This window comes from Leucoraja erinacea, chromosome 43 (genome assembly GCF_028641065.1).
Source record: "Leucoraja erinacea ecotype New England chromosome 43, Leri_hhj_1, whole genome shotgun sequence".
Classification (NCBI taxonomy): Eukaryota; Metazoa; Chordata; class Chondrichthyes; order Rajiformes; family Rajidae; genus Leucoraja; species Leucoraja erinaceus.
In genome coordinates, this window is record NC_073419.1 from 832,815 (window position 1) to 855,133 (window position 22,319).

Here is a 22,319-nt window from a genome sequence, read left to right on the forward strand (position 1 = left end):
CCTCCATGGAGAGGCGACTTTTTTCCAGGTCGCCTCCCCCGTGGCCTAACATCAAGGATCGGCGCGGCCTTTCCCGGAGACGCGCCCGGGACTTCAGTGGCGGGCGCAGCGTGGACGCTCGGCGTGGAGCGGGTGAGCCCTCGCTGGGGCTCACTGGAGGGGAGCGCTCCATTTCGCTGGCCCGGGGCAGCCGGCAGCCTGAAGTCGCAGCCTGAAGTCGCGGTCTGCAGAGTTCCAGCTGGTGCGGCGTCAACAGCCCAGGATCCCTCGTGGGGGACCCGGGGGAAGAAGAAGCCATCACTGCTGGCCCGCGGCGAACTTCTACCGCGGGGCCGGCATGGACTCACCATCACCCCTGGAGGGGAGCTTCGACCGCCGGCCCTGTAGTCTACGGTGCTTCTGGCTGCGGCGGAGACTTTAAATCTCGACCCCCGGCCTGCAACAACCTAAAGCCGCGGTCTCCGGTGAGGAAGAGCCAATCCTGGACTGACTCTGGACTCTGGTCCTGTCCACGGGGGGGAAATGGAGGAGGACTGGCCAAATGTTTGTGCCTTCCACCACAGTGATGAATGCTGTGGTGGATGTTTGTGTTACATTTTTTTTAATTGTGGTGTGTGTTCTTTATTATTGTATCGCTGCTGACAACCCAAATTCCACCAGCCTGGCTGTGTGGTCATTAAAATACAATACAATACAATTAGCTGGTCTCCTCTCCATCCACAAGTCCAACCTCCGCAGTTTTGGGGACAGAGCCTTCTCCAGGGCAGCTCCCAGGCTCTGGAACTCCCTCCCCCAATTGATCCGCAATTCCGTGTCCCTCTCCATCTTCCAGTCCCGCTTCAAGACCCATCTCTTCACCTCTGCCTATCCTTAGCCCCACGTGCCGTCCCTTTTCATCTGTGTATTAATTGCCTCAAACTGTGTTTTGTATTGAATTCTGTATTTACTTTGTGTACTAGTCATGTCTCTACTATTTATTTCATTCCCCTTACAAAAATTTAGCAGGTAGAGGAAAAACATGTAAGGTGTCCTTGAGACTCTTGACAGGCACCCATAAATAAAATTTATTATTATTATTATTATACAGACACCACCGGTTGTCAGGATCGTACCCAGGACACAGACGCTGTGAGGCAGCAACTCTACTGCGGTGCCACCATGCCACCCTTCATCTTTGCGAAAGCCGAGTGCTGGAGATGGGGAAATGTGACTAATAGCAGGATCTTGTTGGGGTAGGCGAAAATGTCTGAGGATCAAGTGCTGGACATGGAATCCTCCGGCATTTTCGCCATCTCTAACGGGATCTATTAGTTTCATGGTCTGTATAACTCATCACCTAGCTCAGGGGTCGGCAACCTATGGCCCCCGGGCCGAATGCGGCCCCTAACATGAAATCATCCGGCCCGCAGGTGTATTAATTTTTCCCATATTCATCCGGCCCGCAGGCTGTCATCTCCAGTACCTCCCGGGCCCGAGGTCGCGGCACTCAGGAACGCTGACGCAATGAGGCAAGCGCTGGTGGCCGCAATGGCGGAGCCGCCAGGCCCCGGGCGCGGCAGAGCTTTGGCTGTACCGCATCCTGCACACCTTCTGTGAACACATGATTTGATGCCTTCCATCCGGATAGGAATGGGGGTGGGATTCATGTGCACACGTGATAGATGCGGCCCGCAATCCGCTCAGACATGCGTCCTGGCCACTTTGCGGAACAAGGTTGCCGAGCCCTGACCGAGCTCAACAATGGACCGTTTCCACAAGAAGTTACTTTGACCAACATCTCTGTTCTGGCTCTTTGTTGCAGCAACCGAAAACACATCGCAGCACATAGTCCTGAACATTAATTTGCTACCAACTCTGATGATTCTTCCTTTGGTATAGAATTATAAATCTTCGATATTAAAGACATACTAACCCATTACAATAATGAGTGCAATACCTGGAACATGTTGCTAAATGAACAGCAGCATGCCCTAGTTCTACAACACATTTTTGAGCAAGCAATAAGTGACATGCAAACCCAAATAAATGGAATTGTCTTGAAATAAAAAGCAATTTTTGGAGCTGCTTCAATCTCTGTACCCACCTTGTTTGCACGGATCTGCCTGTATATGTCTGTCTGCTGCCGTATTCGGTATTCTAGGTCGGATACCTGAGCTTGCAACCATGTCCAGCGATTGACAATTGCTGCTCTTTCCACAGCCCATCTCCACTCCAATCGACGGTGTCTACAAACAAATGAAAATGTGAGGGCCCCTGGAGAATTTATCCACTGATCATTTTCAATTTCAGTTTCAAGATTCAAGAGATTCAAGAGAGTTTATTGTCATGTGTCCCTGATAGGACAATGAAATTCTTGCTTTGCTTCAGCACAACAGAACATGGTAGGCATGACTACAGAACAGATCAGTGTGTCCATATACCATTATATAAAAATATGCACACATGAATAAATAAACTGATAAAAGTGCAAATAACAGATAACAGATAATAGATTAAACAGTTTTGCAAAAATCTGTTATTATAAAGGGTCCAAAAGACTATTTGAGCACCATGGTCTGACATGAAAAATATTAAATTGCATTATCCAGGTTTTATGGGTAACTATACCTCCTGTGCCACTTCAATTAGCACTTTACATCACATTACAAATTTGTTTGGCAGCAGTTTGGGAGATTTCTTTCACATACTTCAACAATGATATGCATATCGTGGAGATTACACACACTCTAGTTTACTATTCCTACCAATAATTCATACTTTTTAGATAGGAACATAGACATTTCCATAATTACATACAGTACAGAGGTACAAAACATTCAACATTTATCCAGGTTTAACGTATAAACAAGGAACTGCAGATGCTGGTTAATACACAAAAGGACACAAAGTGTTGGAGTAACTCAGCAGGTCAAACGGCATATCTGTCGGAAGACTGGAGGGTGGCAAAAGTTGTGCCTCTTTTCAAGAAGAGCTTCTGGGAACGATAGGCCAGTGAGCTTAACATCTGTAGTTGGAAAGTCACAAAAGTCACAAGAGAATATTCTGAGGGATAGGTTATACCGGCATTTGGATGGACAAGGGCTGATTAGGGATAGTCAGCATGGTTTTCAAACATCATTTGAAGACGAGACCAAAAAGGTCAAAAAGGACAGAGCTGTAGATGTTGTGTACATGGATTTCAGTAAGGCATTCGACAATAGACAATAGGTGCAGGAGGCGGCCATTCGGCCCTTCGAGCCAGCACCGCCATTCAATGCGATCATGGCTGATCATCCCCAATCAGTACCCCGTTCCTGCCTTCTCCCTATATCCCCTGACTCCACTATCCCTATCTAGCTCTCTCTTGAAAGTATCCAGAGAACCGGCCTTCACCGCCCTCTGAGGCAGTGAATTCCACAGACTCACAACTGTGCGAAAAAGTGTTTCTCATCTCTGTTCTAAATGGCTTAACCCTTATTCTTAAACTGTGGCCCTTGGTTTTGGACTCCCCCAACATCGGGAACATGATTCCTGCTTCTGGTGTGCCCAAACCCTTAATAATCTTATATGTTTCAATAAGATCCCCTCTCATTCTTCTAATTTCCAGAGTATACAAGCCCAGCTGCTCCATTCTCTCAGCATATGACAGTCCCGTCATTCCGGGAATTAACTTTGTAAACCTATGCTGCACTCCTTCAATAGCAAGAATACCCTTCCTCAAATTAGGGGACCAAAACTGCACACAATACTCCAGGTGTGGTCTCACTAGGACCCTGTACAACTGCAGAAGGACCATTTTGCTCCTATACTCAAGGAGTATATTCTCTTATTATGAAGGCCAACATGCCATTCGCTTTCTTCACTGCCTGCTGTACCTGCATGCTTACTTTCAATGACTGATGAACAAGAACCCCCAGATCCCATTGTATTTCCCCTTTTCCCAACTTGACACCATTTAGATAAAGATTGACACCATTAGACAAGGTTCCGCATGTAGGCGGCTCTGGAAGTTTAGATTGTGTGGGATCCAAAGAGAGATAGCTGAATGGATAGTAAATTGGCTCCATGGAAGGAAGCAGAGGGTGATGGTGGAAGGTTGCTTCTCAGACTGGAGGCCTGTAACTAGTGGTGTGCCTCAGGGTTCGGTGCTAGGCCCATTGCTGTTTGGATGAGAACCTATAAGGAAAGATTAGCAAGTTTGCTGATAATACAAAAGTGAGTGGTTTTGCAGATAGTGAAGATGGATGTGAAAGATTGCAGCAGGATCTGGATCGATTGGCCAGGTAGGCGGAGGAATAGTTGATGGAATTTAACACAGAGAAGTGTGAGGTGTTGCATTTTGGGACGTCTAACAAGGGCAGGACCTAAACAGTAAATAGTAGGCCTCTGGGTAGTGTTGCAGAGCAGAGGGATCTGGGAATACAGGTGCATGGTTCCTTGAAGGTGGAGTCACAGGTAGATAAGGCGGTCAAAAAAGCTTTTGGCACTATGGCCTTCATCAGTCAGAGCATTGAGTGTAGAAGTCGAGAGGTCATGTTGCAGTTGTATAAGACGTTGGTGAGATCGCATTTAGAATATTGTGTTCAGTTCTGGGGACCATGATATAGGAAAGATATTGTCAAGCTCGAAAGGGTTCAGAAAAGATTTAGCAGGATATTGCCAGGACTAGAGGGCGTGAGCTATAGAGAGAGGTTGAGTAGGTTGGGTCTTTATTCCACGGAGTGCATGAGGATGAGGGGTGATCTTATAGAGCTGTACAAAATCATGAGAGGAATAGATCAGGTAGATACACAGAGTCTCTTGCCCAGAGTAGGGGAATCAAGGATCAGAGGAAATAGGTTCATGGTAAAGGGGAAAAGATTTAAAAGGAATCCGAGGGCTAACTTTTTCACACGAAGGGTGGTGGGCGTATGGAACAAGCTGCCAGAGGAGGTAGTTGAGGCTTAGACTATCCCATCATTTAAAAAATAGTTAGACAGGTACATGGATAGGACAGGTTTGGATGGATATGGACCAAGCGGAGGCAAGAGGGACTAGTGTAGCTGGGACATTGTTGGCCAGTGGGGTGGGAGATTGCAACCTTCACGTGGTCCGCCCTGTTTTGACGAATGCAATCAACCTGGTGTGCATAATCAAATAAGATCAAATAGAGTTGTCCTAACACGCCATATGCAAGTAGAAGAAGTTGGCCAGTGTGGGCAAGATGGGCCGAAGGGCCTGTTTCCACACTGTATCACTCTATTGCTCTGTGGACAGGTGACAATTTGGGTCGGGACCATTCTTCGCTCTTATAGTCTGAAGAAAGGTTGCCATCCAAAACGTCACCCATCCATGTTCTCCAGCGATTTCGCTTGGTCTGCACTTTGTGTCTTTCCACGATTTACATAATTTACCAAATATGGCAACAAACTCAAATAAATGCAGCTTTGCAAGTGAATGGAAAAGACAGCATTTACTACCCATCACCAGTTCACCAATTTGATTCATTGCTTCAGGCCACATAGACTGCACTCACATGGTGCAAACAATATTAAATATAATCTTTGTGTAGAAAAGAACTGCAGATGCTGGTTTAAATGGAAGGTAGAAACAAAATGTTGGAGCAACTCAGCGGGTCCAGCAGCATCCCTGGAGAGAAGGAATAGGTGACGTTTTGGGTCAAGACCCTTCTTCAGACTGATGTCAGGGAAGGGGGGTGGGACAAAGATAGAAGGTAGTCAGCGACAGTAAGACTAGTGGGGGAAACAAGGAAAGGGGAGGAGATAGAGAAAAAAAGCAAAGGGTATCTGAAGTTTGAGAAGTCAATGTTTATACCGCTAGGGTGTAAACTACCCCAGCAAAATATGAGATGCTGTTCCTCCAATTTCCGCTGGGCCTCACTCTGACAATGGAGGTGCCCCATGACAGAAAGGTCAGATTGGGAATGGGAGGGAGACTTGAAGTGCTGAGCCACCGGGAGATCAGGTAGGTTAAGACGGACTGAGCGGAGGTGTTCAGCGAAACATATAATCTTCTCCCACTCTCAAGCATCAAATAGTGAGTTGAATGGGGATCATAACAATTGAAGAAAATAGCAGGAATGCGCTACCTGGGACCTCAAGATTCCCGCTATTCAATAGGATCATGGTTGACAGGAACCAGGCCTAAATTCCTCTTCAGTGCCACTTCCACATAGTCCGCAATTCCTCTATCATTCAAACGTTGATCTACTTCCCCTTTAAATATTTCCAATGTTCTGGCCTTCAGTCTGATAGAACAGAGAACTCCAGAGATTCCCCACCTTAATCATAGACTGGTCCACCACAGTAACAGGTCTACCAGCCCACACACCCGATGCTGACCTATACTAATCTTACTTGCCTGCATTAATTCCATATCGCGCTCTACCCTGGTATATATGAAAGATAGACACAAAGTGCTGGAGTAACTCAGCGGGTCAGGCGGCACATCTGGAGAAAAGGGATGAGTGACATTTCAGGTCGTGACCCAATACGTTACCCATCCTTTTTCTGCAGACATACGATTTTATCACCTGCCTTCCTCCATTCCAGTTTTCGGGGAACTATGTACTTGCACCCGAAGCCTGTCTGTTCAAAAACAATCCCCCAGGGCCTGACATTCACTGTGTATGCCCTGCCGTGGTTTCACTTCCCAAAATGCATCACTTGTCAGAGTTAAATTCCATTTTCCATTCCTTTGATCATCTTTCAGGTTACTCTATAATGACGCCATGCCCTAAGACAAACTACTTCATTGTCCACTAACCACCAGTTTTGGTGTCATTTGGAAACCTATCCTTTGGAAGATGAAATTCCTTCATGCCCATTTCAAATGAAATCACCTCATCTTGTAACAATGACCTCTTATTTGAGGTCATCCTACCTGTGGAAACAAATCAACAACTGCACCATCATATGCCTTATGGAATAGTTACTTATTGGATCACTGACAGAAAACATGCATCCTCACTGATTGAGGATAACGGTAGCAGAGAAGTAGGCAAATGCCATCATTGGCTCTCCCCTCCAAATAACAGCATCCAGAAATATACTGCTCATCTTTCATCATCACCAGGTTACACTTTGAACTTGTTAGCCATCACCATGAGTGAACTAGCATCAGACAAATGACTGATTCAAGAAGGTGCCACATCACCACTTCAGTTTTGTGCCAAATGCTGACCTTATCATCAAAGCTCATATCCCATGAATGCATAAAACAGATACTATCGTGTCTGTCAAAAGGAAGTTGGATGAATAATTGAAAATAATTGTGGGTTATGGGGGAGGATTCATTTTGTGAGTTCCAGTCAGCATATAAAGAAAGGGCCAAATAGCTGTATCATTCTCTGATTAAAAAATATTAAAGCTAAAGATCTTGCTTTCTGAGAAAATGACTCAAAAATTAATTATCTAAGTCAATTAAGACAAAAGCGCACGTGTACAATATTGTAACTCAAGCAGGCAAACACTTAAACACTGGCAGCAGAAAAGAAAACAACCACTGCATTATAGAAAAACTATTGGTATCACAGTCCTGTAAAAGGCCATAAAGGGATATAGAAATAAATTGCAAAGCATCAAAATATATTTTATAATTGTCTGACAGATTTGAAATGGACCATTTAAGGAGCCAATGAAGGCTGCTAACACAATAGCAGTCACTCAGCAGGGATTGTTTGCCCGTTTGTCAAATGCAAGTTGCTCTGGCAAAGCCTTGTGTACTTATCCAATGAAAAATGTTGGAGAAACAATTGATATCACAAAGACAAGTAGATTCAGTACCAAGAGAACTCAAAATTAAATACTAAAAAGTACATGCATGGTTACTGGTATAAAATCAATGTAAATGTCATTAGTAAATGAAAAACCTAATGATATCCACTGATATCACCAGGCACCCAACTGAAGAAGGGTCACAAACAGTTCCTTCTGGATTCCACTACATTGGAGGTGATCAATGCTTTTGATGGTGAAATGTAGATAAGCAGACGTTACGTCTCAAATGCAATTAGTGCTATATTTCTCTTGCTCAGAAAGGATAAAAATTAGGTAAGAAGAGACTGCTCCCTTAGCAACTCCCTTGTTAACGCATCCCTTCCCAACCACCCCTTCCCCAGGTACCATCCCCTGCAACTGTAGGAGATGCAACACCTGTCCCTATACCTCCTCACTTGACTCTGTCCAGGGACCCAGACAGTTCTTTCAGGTTCGGCAGAGGTTCACTTGCACCTCCTTTCCCCTTTCCCTTTCCCCAGATTCTCAGTCTGAAGAAGGGTCTCAACCCGAAACGTCACCTATTCCTTTCCTCCAGAAATGCTGCCTGACCCGCTGAGTTACTCCAGCTTTTTGTGTCTATCTTAAGTAAATGTAAATATATTTGACTGGGATGAATGAATCCAAAAGGTAATGCAATGAACAATATAACATTTTACAGAGGATAAACTAAACTAGTTATATGAGGCATCAGTTGCACTTGCAGCCATTGTCACAGAATTAAACACGCTATTGGCAGAAAAAGTAGCAAGTGACGATTTTGTGAGCCTTCACACATTTAGGGGGTTGTGAAATAACAATTCAAAGATTGATTTAATTTCTGTGCTATAATAACACCCCTGGTTGGGCAACTGGAACTCCCAGGAACGAAGACGTTTGCAAAAAGAGGTGAATACTGCCCAGTCCAACAAGGGTACTGACCTCTCGACCATTGAACGGATCTGCACGAGTCACTGCCTCATAAAGACAGCCAGCATCAGAAAGCCACATCAACCTGGCCACGCTCCAATTTCACTCCTGCCATTGGGAGCGGTATAGGAGCCTCAGAACAGCAAAGTTCCGGTTCAGTAAAAGCTTCTTCTCAACAACCATTAAACACTATAACTCCCAAAAAAGCTTCAAACTGCATAGATTTGGGGGCATTGCTTTTATCTTTGCATTATTTAGTTTAAAAACAGCCCTTCGGCCCACCGAGTCTGTTCAGACCAGCAATCTCCGTACACTAATTCTATCCTACACATTACGGACAATTTACAGAAGCCAATTAACCTACAAACCTATACTTTTGAAATGTGGGAGAAAACCAACGCAGTCATAGGGAGAACGTAGAAACCGTACAGACAGCATCCACCGTCAGGATAGTACCCGGGTCTCTGCTACACTGAGCACTGTTTGCATCTTTTTAATATACTGAACTATTTTTGTTGCTTATTATGGTGTTTACAGATCATAATGTTTACAGGCACAAAAAGTTGGAGTAACTCAGCGGGACAGACAACACGTCTTGAAATGAGTGACGTTTCGGGTTGTGACCCTTCTACAAACTGAAGAAGTGTCACGACCCGAAATGTCACCCATTCCTTATCTCCAGAGATGTTGCCTGGCCCGTTGAATTACTCCAGCTTTTTGTGTCTAACTTTGGTTTAAACCAGCATCTGAAGGCCCTTCCTACACATAGTGTGTTTACATATCTGTTGTGCTGCTGCAAATAAGAATTTCATTGTTCCTTTTCAGGACAGTTGACTATAATACACTATTGATATCACTCAAGATCCTTTATAAGATCTGGACATTACAAGGCTGGCATTACAATAAACAAGTTGAAACAAATAAAATCACAGACGGGTTTTTGTAGATGGTTTAAGGCCAAAAGTAAATGGTGGTAATTTATGTGAAAGTAAACAGTATTTAATGGGGAGTAAAATAAATAATAGTTCAAGCCTGAATAAATCATGGGGAAAATAAATGCAACTTTCTTGCCTCTTTCATTTTGTTTCGTGGATGATTTAAAAACAATTCATAAAACAATGAAAAACTACAACACATGTTTTTATTTTTTATATTTATAAAAAACAACACATGTTTCCTCAAGATATCTCAGGGTGATATATATCCTAGTGCTCCAGGTTCTTCTCATCTCCCAATAACTTGCTAGCAAGATAACTGGTCAATGTAATTTGTTCAGTGCATGTGAGTAGCAGGAGGATCAGGGTGATTTCTGGGGGAGAGGTTGCAGAGCAAAAGGTGGGGGAGTGGAACTTATGAGACCTGCCAGTAATTCAATGGGTCAAATGGCCTGAATCTGCAGAACAGTCTGAAGAAGGGTCTCAACAAAAAACGTCACCCATTCCTTCTCTCCAGAGATGCTGCCTGTCCCGCTGACTTTGATTTTGTGTCTATCATCGGGTCAAATGGCTTCCTCCATTTTGTAAGAGTACAATAAATGCAAAATGAGAAAAAATAGGTCAGAGTTAGAAGAGCACCAAAGAAAATATATAAAGCATATTGGTAGAAGAGGCTGAGTTTGTCCACTAAAGAACAAAATAATACCCCATCAATCTGGCATGCAAATAGCTGATGGAAACTACATTATTAGTTATTACATTACTGATGAAAATGGTTAGGTTTTCTATACTATTGCATGTTATTCCAAACAAAACTCCAATGCACAGTGCGGCACTGTGGTAGAGTTGCTGCCTCACAATGGCGGAGACCTGGGTTCAGTTCCGACTACGGGTGCTGTCTGTGCAGAGTTTTTACGTTCTCCCTTTGACCGTATGGGTTTCTTCCAGGTGCTCCAATTTCCTCCCACATCCCAAACACTTGCAAGTTTGGAGGTTAATTGGCTTCTGTAAATTGTCCCTGGTGTGTAAGTTAGAACTAGTGTACAGGTGATCGCTGGTCAGCATGAACTCTGTGGGCCGAAGGGCCGGTTTCCCTGCAGACCACTAAACTAAATTAACACTAAGCATATCCCATTCACTTATTTAGATGTTACAGATAGGTAAAATAATTTTCCCAGCAAAACTGATAGGTTTAAAGGAAGGTAGACAAAAAAGCTGGAGAAACTCAGCGGGTGCAGCAGCATCTATGGAGCGAAGGAAAAAGGCAACGTTTCGGGCCGAAACCCTTCTTCAGACCCGAAACGTTGCCTTTTTCCTTCGCTCCATAGATGCTGCTGCACCCTCTGAGTTTCTCCAGCTTTTTTGTGTACCTTCGATTTTCCAGCATCTGCAGTTCCTTCTTAAACAGGTTTAAAGGAAGCACAGGGCCAGAGCCCCATTGCATTATATAGAGCACGGAAGCTAGTGCAATGACGGATGTAGTGTCATCTCCGTAGAAATCAAACTCAGTGAAACTACTGTAAGTTAGTTAGCATCTAAATCTAGAATCGCTGCCTCCATCCAGCAGGATTCACACAAATCATGTATTGTTCATCAATCACTCTGATCAGCGAAAGCAACCTTTCTCTATTAATACTATCAAATTTCTCAATAACTTTCAGAACATTGTTGCTCAATTCCAATTAATCTATATCTGCCTGCACAGTATATCACACCCTATGGCTCTTTTTTTTAAATACTTTTTACAATTGATGCTTATATAAATGTGATTAAACTGATTTTACATAAAATTGCGGTCAGAATTTCACTTACTATCACATGCATTATACATAAAATTACCATTAAGAATCGCAGATCATTGACTTCCAACTTTGGCGTGATGAGCACATAGTGCAAAAGCATTGAATTGTAAAATCTCACCGTAGAACAATTGACAAGTTTGTGCATGGAAATCTGTCTGCATCACTTGTCTCCCTGGAGTTCCAAAACATGGGCATGGAGAGAGATTAAACTGGGATCTGAGCTGGGACCTCTGCCATTTGTGAAACATATAAATGACGAGGACGTAAACGTAGACGGGTTGTTTAGTAAGCTTGCAGATGACACCATGATTGCTGGGGTCGTGGATTGTGAAGAAGGCTGTCAAAGTATAAACGAGAATATGGATCATTTGCAGAAATGGCAGATGGAGTTAAATACAAGCAAGTGTGAGGTTTTGCACTTTGGGAGAACAAATGTAATGGGAAAATATACAATTAATGGCATGACACTTCTTAACAGCATTGATGTGCAGATGGATCTTGGGGCCCAAGTCCATAACTCCCTGAAAGTGGCAACAAAAGTAGAGTGGTAAAGAAGGCATATGTAATGCTTGCTTTCATAGATCAGGGATTGAGTATAAGAGTCAGGAAGTCATGATGAGCATTTTGATTATGCCCCATTTGGAACATTGTGTGTTATGGTCGCCTTATTACAGCAAGGATGTGGAGGCTTTGGAAAGGGTGCTGAGGAAGTTTACCAGAATGATGCCTGGATTAGGGGATACTAGCAACAAGGAGAGATTGACAGACTTGGATTGTATTTTTCGGGAACACAGTGGCCTACAGGGAGACGTGATAAAAATATATTAAATTATGAGAGGCATAGATAGATAGGGTAGACAGTCAGATCTTTTTTCCCAGGATGACAAAAAAAAAATAGATACTAAAGGGCATAGCTTTAAGGCGAGAGGGGCAAAGTTTAAAGGAGAGGTGTGGGGCAAGTTTTTTTTTTACACAAGGAATGGTGGGTTCCTGGAACATTCTGCCAGGGATGGTGCTGGTGAGGAAGATACAATAGTGGCATTTAACACGCTTTTGGATAAACACGTGGATATGCCAAGAATGGAGGGATATGGATCACGTGCAGGCAATGGATCACTTGACATCATGTTCAGTACTGACATTGCGGGGTCAAGGGCCCGTTTCTATGTGCTGTACTGTTCTATGTTCTATGGCTGAGGGCAGGAAGTTCACAGAGGTATACAAAATTATGTATAGATATGATAGATGGTAGAAAAAAGCTGTGGTGTCTAAAACTATAAGGTATAGGTTTAAATAAAGGTAGGTTTAGAGATAGTCTGAGGAGAAAGAATTTCACCCAGAGGGTGTCTGAATTCTGGATACAATGTCCAAGGGGGTAATAGAGAGAGAGATCCTCACAGCATGTCAGAAGCAAATACATGAGCACTTGAGTTGCCATGGCATAGAATGCCACTGACCTACTACTGGTAGTATAATGTGGGGAATGTAATCCCACAGTGCTACTAAAAGGGTGTGCCAGGATTTGACAGGGTGCTAGCCAAGTGGATTATTTTTGACCAAAACAGGGTCATATGTTATTGTTCTTGGAACTTAACTAAGTTAGTTCAAAGGAAGCAAATAACACAAATATTCACGAACAAAAGGGGAAGTAAGAAGTGAACCATGGACCTGCACGTAAGATACTCAGTTGTCAGACAAATGTTGGCTGCTATTATTAAGGATGCAGAATGCACATAAAGCAGAAAAGGGATTGAGAAAAACATAATTGGACAGAATGAACATGGCATTTGTCAAATGAGAAATGCGCCTGATACATCTGTGTTTTAAAGAGGAAATTAAAATGAATAAAGTGCAAACCCATGGATGTTCTATATCTGTATTTTCAAAGGGCATTTTATGTTACTACACAACACTGGCATCTGCCTGGCAATACTGAAAACTGCTTAAGCTTATCCTTCCTCTAAGTAACAAAATAACTTAGCTTCCTTCAGCACAATCATACCACTGGAGCTACCAAATAACACTTAAGCACCAATAACCTGATCATGAGCCCAGTTTGGGTTACATGGGGACCACTCAACTCGAAGCATGATTACAATATTGGTCCAAAAGGAACAAGAGTGTCAAATTTGTTTTTTAAAAAAAGACAAAATGTAACAGAGCGTGCATTATGAATCAGCAAAAAAGGCATCAATGGGAATAACAAAGTAAATTCTCCATAAATTTGTGTTATAAATAACTACAGGTGCACAACCTTTTATCCGGTGTTCCAGAAACCGAAAAGCTCCGAAAACCGGCCATTTTTTCCAGCTCCGCGAATGTCGGGAGTCGGCGGCGTCGCAGCGCTGGGATACCAGCGGGGTGCAGGCAATGCCTTATGTCGGGTCTGCGCCGTGCGGCAAGCTCGCGGAGCGCCAAACCGACCCAAACAACCCACGGTCAACCCAGGTCTGTACTACTGGGGTAGAGTTGCGGCTGGCCTCCTCCCTGGAGACCGGGAGCTCGCTTAAATCCAGCGACGCTCTGTAAATCATTGCGCTTAAATGCCGCACGTCAGTTAGTTTGGAGGCATTTTATGTGAAGGGGGGTGAAGGGGTGGTATCTTTAATTCTTAGTCCCCTACCTGGTCGGAGAGGCGGGGAGCGGTCAATGCCTCCGGGTCGCTGTGCAGTAAGCTCCACAGCGCTGTGGCCGGTGGGGCCGCGGGCGCCGCCGGTTGTAGCTCCGACCCCGGCAAAGTCTACCCCTGGCTGCGAGGCGCTCCAAATCCAGCGCGGCCCGCGGCCGGGAGCCCCCAGCTCCGCGAATGTCGGGAGTCGCGGCGTCGCAGCGCTGGGATACCAAGGGGTGCGGGCAATGTTTCCCCCTTCGCCGTGCGGCAAAGCTCCGGAGCGCTGTGGCCGCCAACACACAACATCGCGGAGCGTTTATGCAATTTGGAGCCGCGCTCCAGGGGTAGACTTGCCGGGGGTCGGAGCTCCAACCGGCCGCCGCCCGCGGCCGGACGGAGCCCCCAGCTCCGCGGCTCCAAATCCAGCGAAATCCGCGAATGTCCGAAGAAGGCAGCCACAGCGCTCCCAGCTTTCCGCACGGCGACCCGGTAAGGCATTGCCCGCACCCCGCTGGTATCCCAGCGCTGCGACGCCGCCGACTCCCGACATTCTCGGAGCTGGGACGTCCGGCCGCGGGCCGCGCTGGATTTGGAGCACCTCGCGCCAAGGGTGAGAAATGCCGGGGTCGGAGCTACAACCGGTGTTTTAAAGACGGAGCCCCCAGCCCCGCGAGGTTGGGAGTCGCCGACCAGGTAGGTAGGGGACTAAGAATTAAAGTTTCCCCCTTCACCCCTACACCACCACCACCACCACATAAAATCCCTCCAAACTAACTGACTAACATTTATGCAATGATTCTCCCGGTCTCCGGGGAGGAGGCAGCTGCTCCAGACTTTTCAAGCCGCCCGCGCTACCTACCTAATCTACGCTAAAAATCTTCCATTCTGAAATCCGAAAATGTCCGAAATCCGACAAGTGTCTGGTCCCAAGGCTTTCGGATAAAAGGTTGTGCACCTGTATAAAGAAAATGATTAGAAAAGGTTAACCACCCCTGCCTAGGTATTTATCTGCTCCTATCACCTTCTCTCCATCTTAAGGTAGGTTAGACACAAAATGATGGAGTAACTCAGCGGGACAGACATCATCAGTGAAGAGAAGGAATGGGTGACGTTTCAGGTCAAGACCCTTCTTCAGACTTAACGGGATAATCTGGTTAAGTTTCTTGTCAACTGGAATTCCCCAGGATGTTTATACTGGGAAATATGGAAATAGTGAAATACCTTTAGACGGTAATGATTTAATGTTCTCCAAATGCACATGGACATTGCCTGGCACCAGCATGGCTCGAATGTTCATCGTCACTTGTGAGCCCAAGCACAAATTATGCCCAACTTTTTTCGCATGGAGATCATGGAGTATTGGTTTATCATTATCATGTGTACCAAGATGCAGTGAGAAGCTTAATTTGCATGCCAAGAGTGCAGAATATAGTGTTACAACGGTTATAGCATTAACGTTAAAGAGAATCCCAAGGTCTAAATAGCTACTAGGTGCTGGAATGGAAATAAATACAGTGTGATCATAACAGACAGCTATAAATAATTATTTTCGACATGCTCACCAAAAGAAACATCACTCCTGCATCTACTCCATCAAACACCATTAGAAATGTATTTGATAAATTTGTCTCTCATTCTTCCAAACCACAAAGAATACAGACCCGGTTGTATAATCCTTACCCATAGATCCCTGGGTGATGATAGATGAGTATCATCATCATCATAGATCATCCCTGGAATAATCAATTTGCAAATCTTGGCTACATTCCTTTGATCTCCTGTATCCCTCTTGACAAAACAGACTCGACCTGTACACAATATTCCAGATACAATCTCACCATGCCCACTTCACATTTCTAGAATATATTAATCCCGCCAGACCATGGTTGAAAATAACCTTGCACCTCAGTGAACTGATAAAATTGATAAATTTTTAATGACTAAATATTCTAAATGGTTTCATAATGACATTCTCTTTAATGGGTGGTGAATCTGTGGAATTCTTTGCCAAAAGGCTGTGAAGGCCAATGGATATTTTTAGGCAGAGATAGATAGATTCTTGATTAGTACGGGTGTCAGAGATTATGGGCAGAAGGCAGGAGAACGGGGTTAGGAGGGAGAGATAGATCAGCCATGATTGAATGACATAGACTTGATGGGCCGAATGGCCTAATTCTACTCCCATTCCTTATGACTAATCTTTGGTTTCACTTGACCTTATATTAAGACCAAGTTCAATCAAACATTACACACTAAGATTCGGACAAACCTAGACTAATTATGTTAACCATAAGACTAACTATAAGTATGTCTAAATGGATGAAATATGTGTGGCGCCTGATCCATACCAAATTAATGTGAACAGTCAAGAGCATTTTTAGAACAATTCTGCATTCTCAGTCCTTGGCCTGGGCTGGACCTTGTTGTACATAGTCCTTGCAGATGCTGGAATCTCGAGCACAAAAAAAAAACTGATGGAGGAACTCAGTGGGTCAGGCAGCATCCATGGAGGGAAATAGATGAGACAATGTTTTGGGTTGGGACCCTTCTTCAGACTCTTGGTTGGGGAATCAACAACTGGAGGATATAAGTTTAAGATGAAAGGGGAAAGATTTAATGGAAACCTGAAGGCTTACATTTTCACACCGAGGATAGTACATATGTGGTATCAGCTGCCAGATGTGGTTGAGGCAGGTACAATAAATTAGTTAAGGGACATTTGTACAGGTACATGGTTTAGAAGGATATAGGTCAAACGTGGGCAACTGGGACTAGCGTAGATAGGTGTCGTGATGGACAGGTTGGGCCAACAGGCCCATATCTGTGCTGTATAACAATGATGGACGACCCAAACCATCGTCTGTCCATTTTCCTCTGTAGAAACTGCATACTTGTTGAGTTCCCCCAGTATTTGTTTTTTGCTCAAGACATAGTCCTTGATATGTGTGTTGCTCAGCACAGGTCAATCTGCTATAAGCCCAGTGCACTTCAGGAGGAACCACAGAGCCTCCTTCACAAAGTTCTACATCTGGCAGCAATAACCCCTCTGTATGTATTGGTCCTAGTGAAGATATTATTTCCACACGATGTAAGAGACATTTTAGCTTGTGGATACTCTGCCAGTTCACAGAGCAATTCTACTCCCCCATTAAATTTTCCAATAATTTATTTTCTCCATATGTCCATCAACTTCCCTCAGATTCTATCACTGACTTACAGACTCAGTCAATTTACAGGAGCAAATTAACCTAAAAAACCAACACATCTCAGGAAACAAATAGCATGCTTTTTTTTTTATAAGGTCATGTGGAAAATATGCGATTTCCTTGCGGACAGCACCAAAGTCAGGACTCAACCTAAGTCACTAGGCAGTAACTGTACTAGCTGAGTCACTGAGCTGTTAAACAAAGGAAGGTTACATATAGAAATAGGACCATGGTTACTTGGCCAGCAGCTAGATTTTGAACTGTAAATTCAGAGGTGAGTTTGAGTCTGAGCATAGCAGCAAGGGAATATCCATGCAATTTACCAAATCCACAACTTTAAATGACCTCAAAGGTAACGAGAATAAAAGTAGACTCAAGAAAATGCAGATGCTGGAATCTTGCATAGAACACAATTCAGACTGATTGTAGTAAGGGGGGGGGGAGATAGAAGAAAGCCAAAGGAGGACCAGCACCTTAAGGGCCTGTCCCACGAGCATGCGACTGCATGCGGCAAGCGCGACCAAACCGGAAGCGGGGGCCGCGCAGAGGCCGAGTGATCCCCATGCAGGGCCTGGCCCACCAGCATGCGAATGCATGCGGCGAGCGTGACAAAACCGGAAGCGGGGGCCGCACGGAGGTCGATCGATCCCGTACGAGTTGACGTGAAGTCCGAGCGAAGTCCGCGGGAAGTTCGGGCGTGACGTATGTTGTCAAGACGCTGCGTACAGCTTCGAGACGCTGCGCACGCACGTCGAGGCGGTGCGTACGGCCTCAATGCGGCTGCGGGCCGGCAGGCCGTTGCCGCGCAGAATCTTTGGACAGTGTCAGTTTTTCAGAGCCCCACGCGATGTCGGGACCAGCTCCTCACAACTCCATACGGCTCCGGCGATCGAAGTGGGACCGGCCCCGCGAGGCCATACGGCTCAAGCTACCACGTTAGGTCGCATGCTCGTGGGACAGGCCCTTTACAACCCCCAAAGGTATGAACATTGAATTCTCCAATTTTAGGTAAATAACCTAACCCCCCCCTCCACACACACTCTGTGATCTCTGCCCCAGCTTCTGAACAACCTAAAACGAACCAGTTTTCCCTTTCACGAGTCAATTGTTTTACTGGCATATGCACAAGGAATGGAACAACAAAACTGTTACTTGCTATAACTTTAGAGTCGCATTAATGCAAAAACACGACAAATAAATATACATAAAACAATAATTTTTCAATTATACTAGGTAACAAGACCCGAGTAGTAATGTAAGTCGAAGTATGTAGTGCAACCATTATAAACTCCACAATAGTTCACTGCTGAGGTAGATTGCATGGTTCAAGAGCCCAGTGATTGATGAGATGTTCTAAAGAAGAGTCCCAGTTCTAATGGGGTCTGTGACCTGAAACGTTACCCGTTTCTCTTTCCACAAATGCTTTGACTTCAAACATTTTCTGTTTTTCTTTCAAATTTCTATCAGCTGGCCTTTATAAATCAGGGTATTGAGTATAGAAGTTGGGATGTAATGATAAAATTGTACAAGGCATTGGTGAGGCCAATTTTGGAGTATGGTGTACAATTTTGGTTGCCTAATTATAGGAAGGATGTCAACAAAATAGAGCGAGTACAGAGGAGATTTACTAGAATGTTGCCTGGGTTTCAGCAACTAAGTTACAGAGAAAGGTTGAACAAGTTAGGGCTTTATTCTTTGGAGCGCAGAATGTTAAGGGGGGACTTGATAGAGGTCTTTAAAATGATGAGAGGGATAGACAGAGTTGACGTGGATAAGCTTTTCCCACTGAGAGTAGGGAAGATTCAAACAAGGGGACATGACTTGAGAATTAAGGGACAGAAGTTTAGGGGCAACATGAGGGGGAACTTCTTTACTCAGAGAGTGGTGGCTGTGTGGAATGAGCTTCCAGTGAAGGTGGTGGAGGCAGGTTCGTTTTTAATCATTTAAAAATAAATTGGATAGTTATATGGACGGGAAAGGAATGGAGGGTTATGGTCTGAACGCAGGTGTATGGGACATGGGGAGAATACGTGTTCGGCATGGACTAGAAGGGTCGAGATGGCCTGCTTCCGTGCTGTAATTGTTATATGGTTATATGGTTATTTGCAGGGTTTTTTTTCAGGATCATCTGGCACTAGAATTAGCTCATCCAAATACAGAATGTAATTAGAGTTAATGTACTGTCATCAATAATACTACTGGTTTCCAACCAACCCCTTCCTGAAACGATAATTTTAACTTCAACATGAGATGTGCGCAGTTCTCGAAATTTCTCAAGGTTGCATGGAAAGCAACAATGAATGCATTCAGATAAGTTGAGTAGAACTATTACACAGAATTTTTCAAATTACTTTCTCGTGTGGCAAGTTTCTCATATACTCTACGAACAAAACATGAAATTACTAAAAATGTCTGCACAAAATGTGATGAAAACTCTGCAGCCAGTCAAAGATTTGATAATTACCCTAAGAATCTAGCTTAGTGACCACTGTTTTTTGTGGCTGAATTATTTTAACCCATAATTTATATACAACTATCCTTCACTTGCATATTTCAAGGTCAAATATTCCACTTTATTGGGAGAAGTTACTGCTTCTTCTACTCATTAAACATTTCTGAATAAACTGACTTGGTTTTCTGCTCAGCATAATTTGCTGCGAGTCATTAGCTCCAGCCTATTTGCAACTCGAAAAAGCCTGGTAATAAGTTGAGAATTAGGAAATTCACACTGCACATTAGCAAAACACAAAGTGCTGGAGGAAATCAGTGCGTGAGGTGGTGTCTGTGGAGGGGAATGCACAGGCAATATTTTGGTGTGATTGATGGAGAGTTTGGCCCGAATATGGGAAGATAAATCATGCAAATCCGGAGTGGATATAAGCAGATTAGGCAGCATTGGGGGAAGGTGAGGGCAGTAGGGTTAAATGCATTTATTTGCAAGGAGCCCCACGGGTAAATCAGTTGGGCTTAGAGCATGGGTCAGCATATGGAATTACAATATAATTGCAATCACAGTAACATGGGTAGGACTTCCAGAATAACATTGGAAAGAGCTTCGAATGTGACAGGAACTTCAAAAGTGATAGAGGGAGGTGCAAATGAGGAAGGATAAATGGGGGCACAGATGATTAGGGACAGCGTCACAGCATTATAAAGAGAGAATATGCTGAAATGATTGTCCAATTAATTATGGATGGAATTTATGAATAAGAAAGGACTGATCACTTTGTTGGAGTTACACTTGAGGCCTCATACATTTGCATAGTAAGCTTGCAAACTCTACACTGTGTTGGAACAGGGTTATTTTGGAGGAAGAGTGTTAAAGGAACAAACCCAATATTGTATAGCTCCAGGACATCTTGCAGCTTAATTTTGTTAAAATAACAACCGCAACTCTTAGTAAAATGCTTTATTATCCATGGAATGTGCTGGATTTGACCGGCATCAGTCAGGGAGCAACCTGGCTACCCCTTTAATAATGACTGTCAATCTATACATTTTTTGCTACAAGGCATTTTAAATTATAAAATACAGAATAAAGCTTTTACCGCAGTTTTTTTTTTTTGTACAAAAAGTGGCCTGTCCAGATACTTTCAAGTATATTTCACTTTTATCATTTTAAAAATTGGAGTTAAAACTATCACATTTTCATGACAAAACTTGAATAATTATGAAAATAATTTATTGATATTTCAACAACAGGCAAAAAAATCAACTGGTTTGTCATCCGATACAAGCCACAATGTCAATGTCCTACTCTAAACAAAATGATCTAGAGAGTCTGCAGTCCCAACTTTAGTCAACTCTTTATAATGTGGAAAATGAACTCTTAAGACTTTTCATTTTGTGTTGCTTTCAAAAGTTATATATTCCAATGAACATATTGAATTTGAGTGACAATAGGTACAGGAGTAGGCCATTCGGCCCTTCGAGCCAGCACCGTTATTCAATGTGATCACGGCTGATCATCCCCAATCAGTACCCCGTTCCTGCTTTCTCCCCATATACCCTGACTCTGCTATTTTTAAGTGCCCTATCTAGCCCTCTCTTGAAAGTATCCAGAGACCCGGCCTCCACTGAGGCAGAGAATTGCACACTCACAACTCTCTGTGTGAAAAAGTGTCTCCTCATCTCCGTTCTAAATGGCTTACCACTTATTCTTAAACAGTGGCCCCTGGTTCTGGACTCCCCCAACATTGGGAACACGTTTCCTGCCTCTTGCGTGTCCAAACATAATCTTATGTTTCAATAAGATTCTCTCTCATCCAGAGTACACAAGCCCACCATTCCAGGAATTAACCCTGTAAACCTACGCAGCACTTGCTCAATAGCAAGATTTGCTGAGAGGGAGCATAATAAACATGATCAATAATCAACGTTTCACAGTGAGTTCCTGAATTAATGCATAAACGTTTTCTTACTTCACCCCTTATCTTGCACCACCAATGACTAATGACTAAATGCGGCACTGAGCTCACAACAACCACATTACTGAAATTCAATTTTTATGAAAGCAGACTTCCAATTTGGAATTCTAAATTCTGCAAATTATTTCCAAAATTAAAAAAACATAGCAATAATTAATTCAATCCTAGCAGGTTCAAGATTCTGAACAAAGCTGCAATTTAGTAAACCAGGAGAAAAGACAAAGTCATTCTGATGCTGAAGCTTATTCCATCAGTTTATTCAATCATGGTTGATGTGTCATCTTGAATCAAATAGGGTCATAATGATCAGAGTCGGGTAGGGGACAAAAAAAAGTGTGCACATGCACCAAACTCACATGACTTGGAGTCAGCATTTATCTCTGTAACTGGATCCTCGACTTCAAGACCAACAGATCCTAATCAGTGAGGACTGGGAACAAATCATCCTCAACACTGGTTCTCCGCACGGCTGTGTTCTCAACCCCCTTCTTTACTCCTTGTACTCCCACGACTATGCAGCCTTGTACAAATCTAATTCAATTTACAAATTCGCAGACGACACCACCATTGTGGGCCAGGTATCAAATCATGATGTTGGAGTACTGGAAGGAGATTGAGACCTCGTGTCCTAGTGTTAAGATTACAACCTTTCTCTCAATGTCAGCAAGACAAAGG

At 43.7% G+C, this 22,319-nt stretch overlaps 1 protein-coding gene across 2 annotated transcripts in view; it reads right to left on the bottom strand.

The window, feature by feature from the left end:
• The window catches only part of LOC129714878 (KAT8 regulatory NSL complex subunit 1-like), a 98,402-nt gene that overhangs the window by 30,196 nt on the left and 45,887 nt on the right, over nt 1–22,319 (bottom strand). For both annotated transcript variants that reach the window (XM_055664744.1, XM_055664743.1), the window contains exon 2: nt 2,084–2,225. In XM_055664744.1, the coding sequence (XP_055520719.1) occupies nt 2,084–2,225 (142 nt within the window). The remainder of the gene's footprint in view (nt 1–2,083; nt 2,226–22,319) is intronic.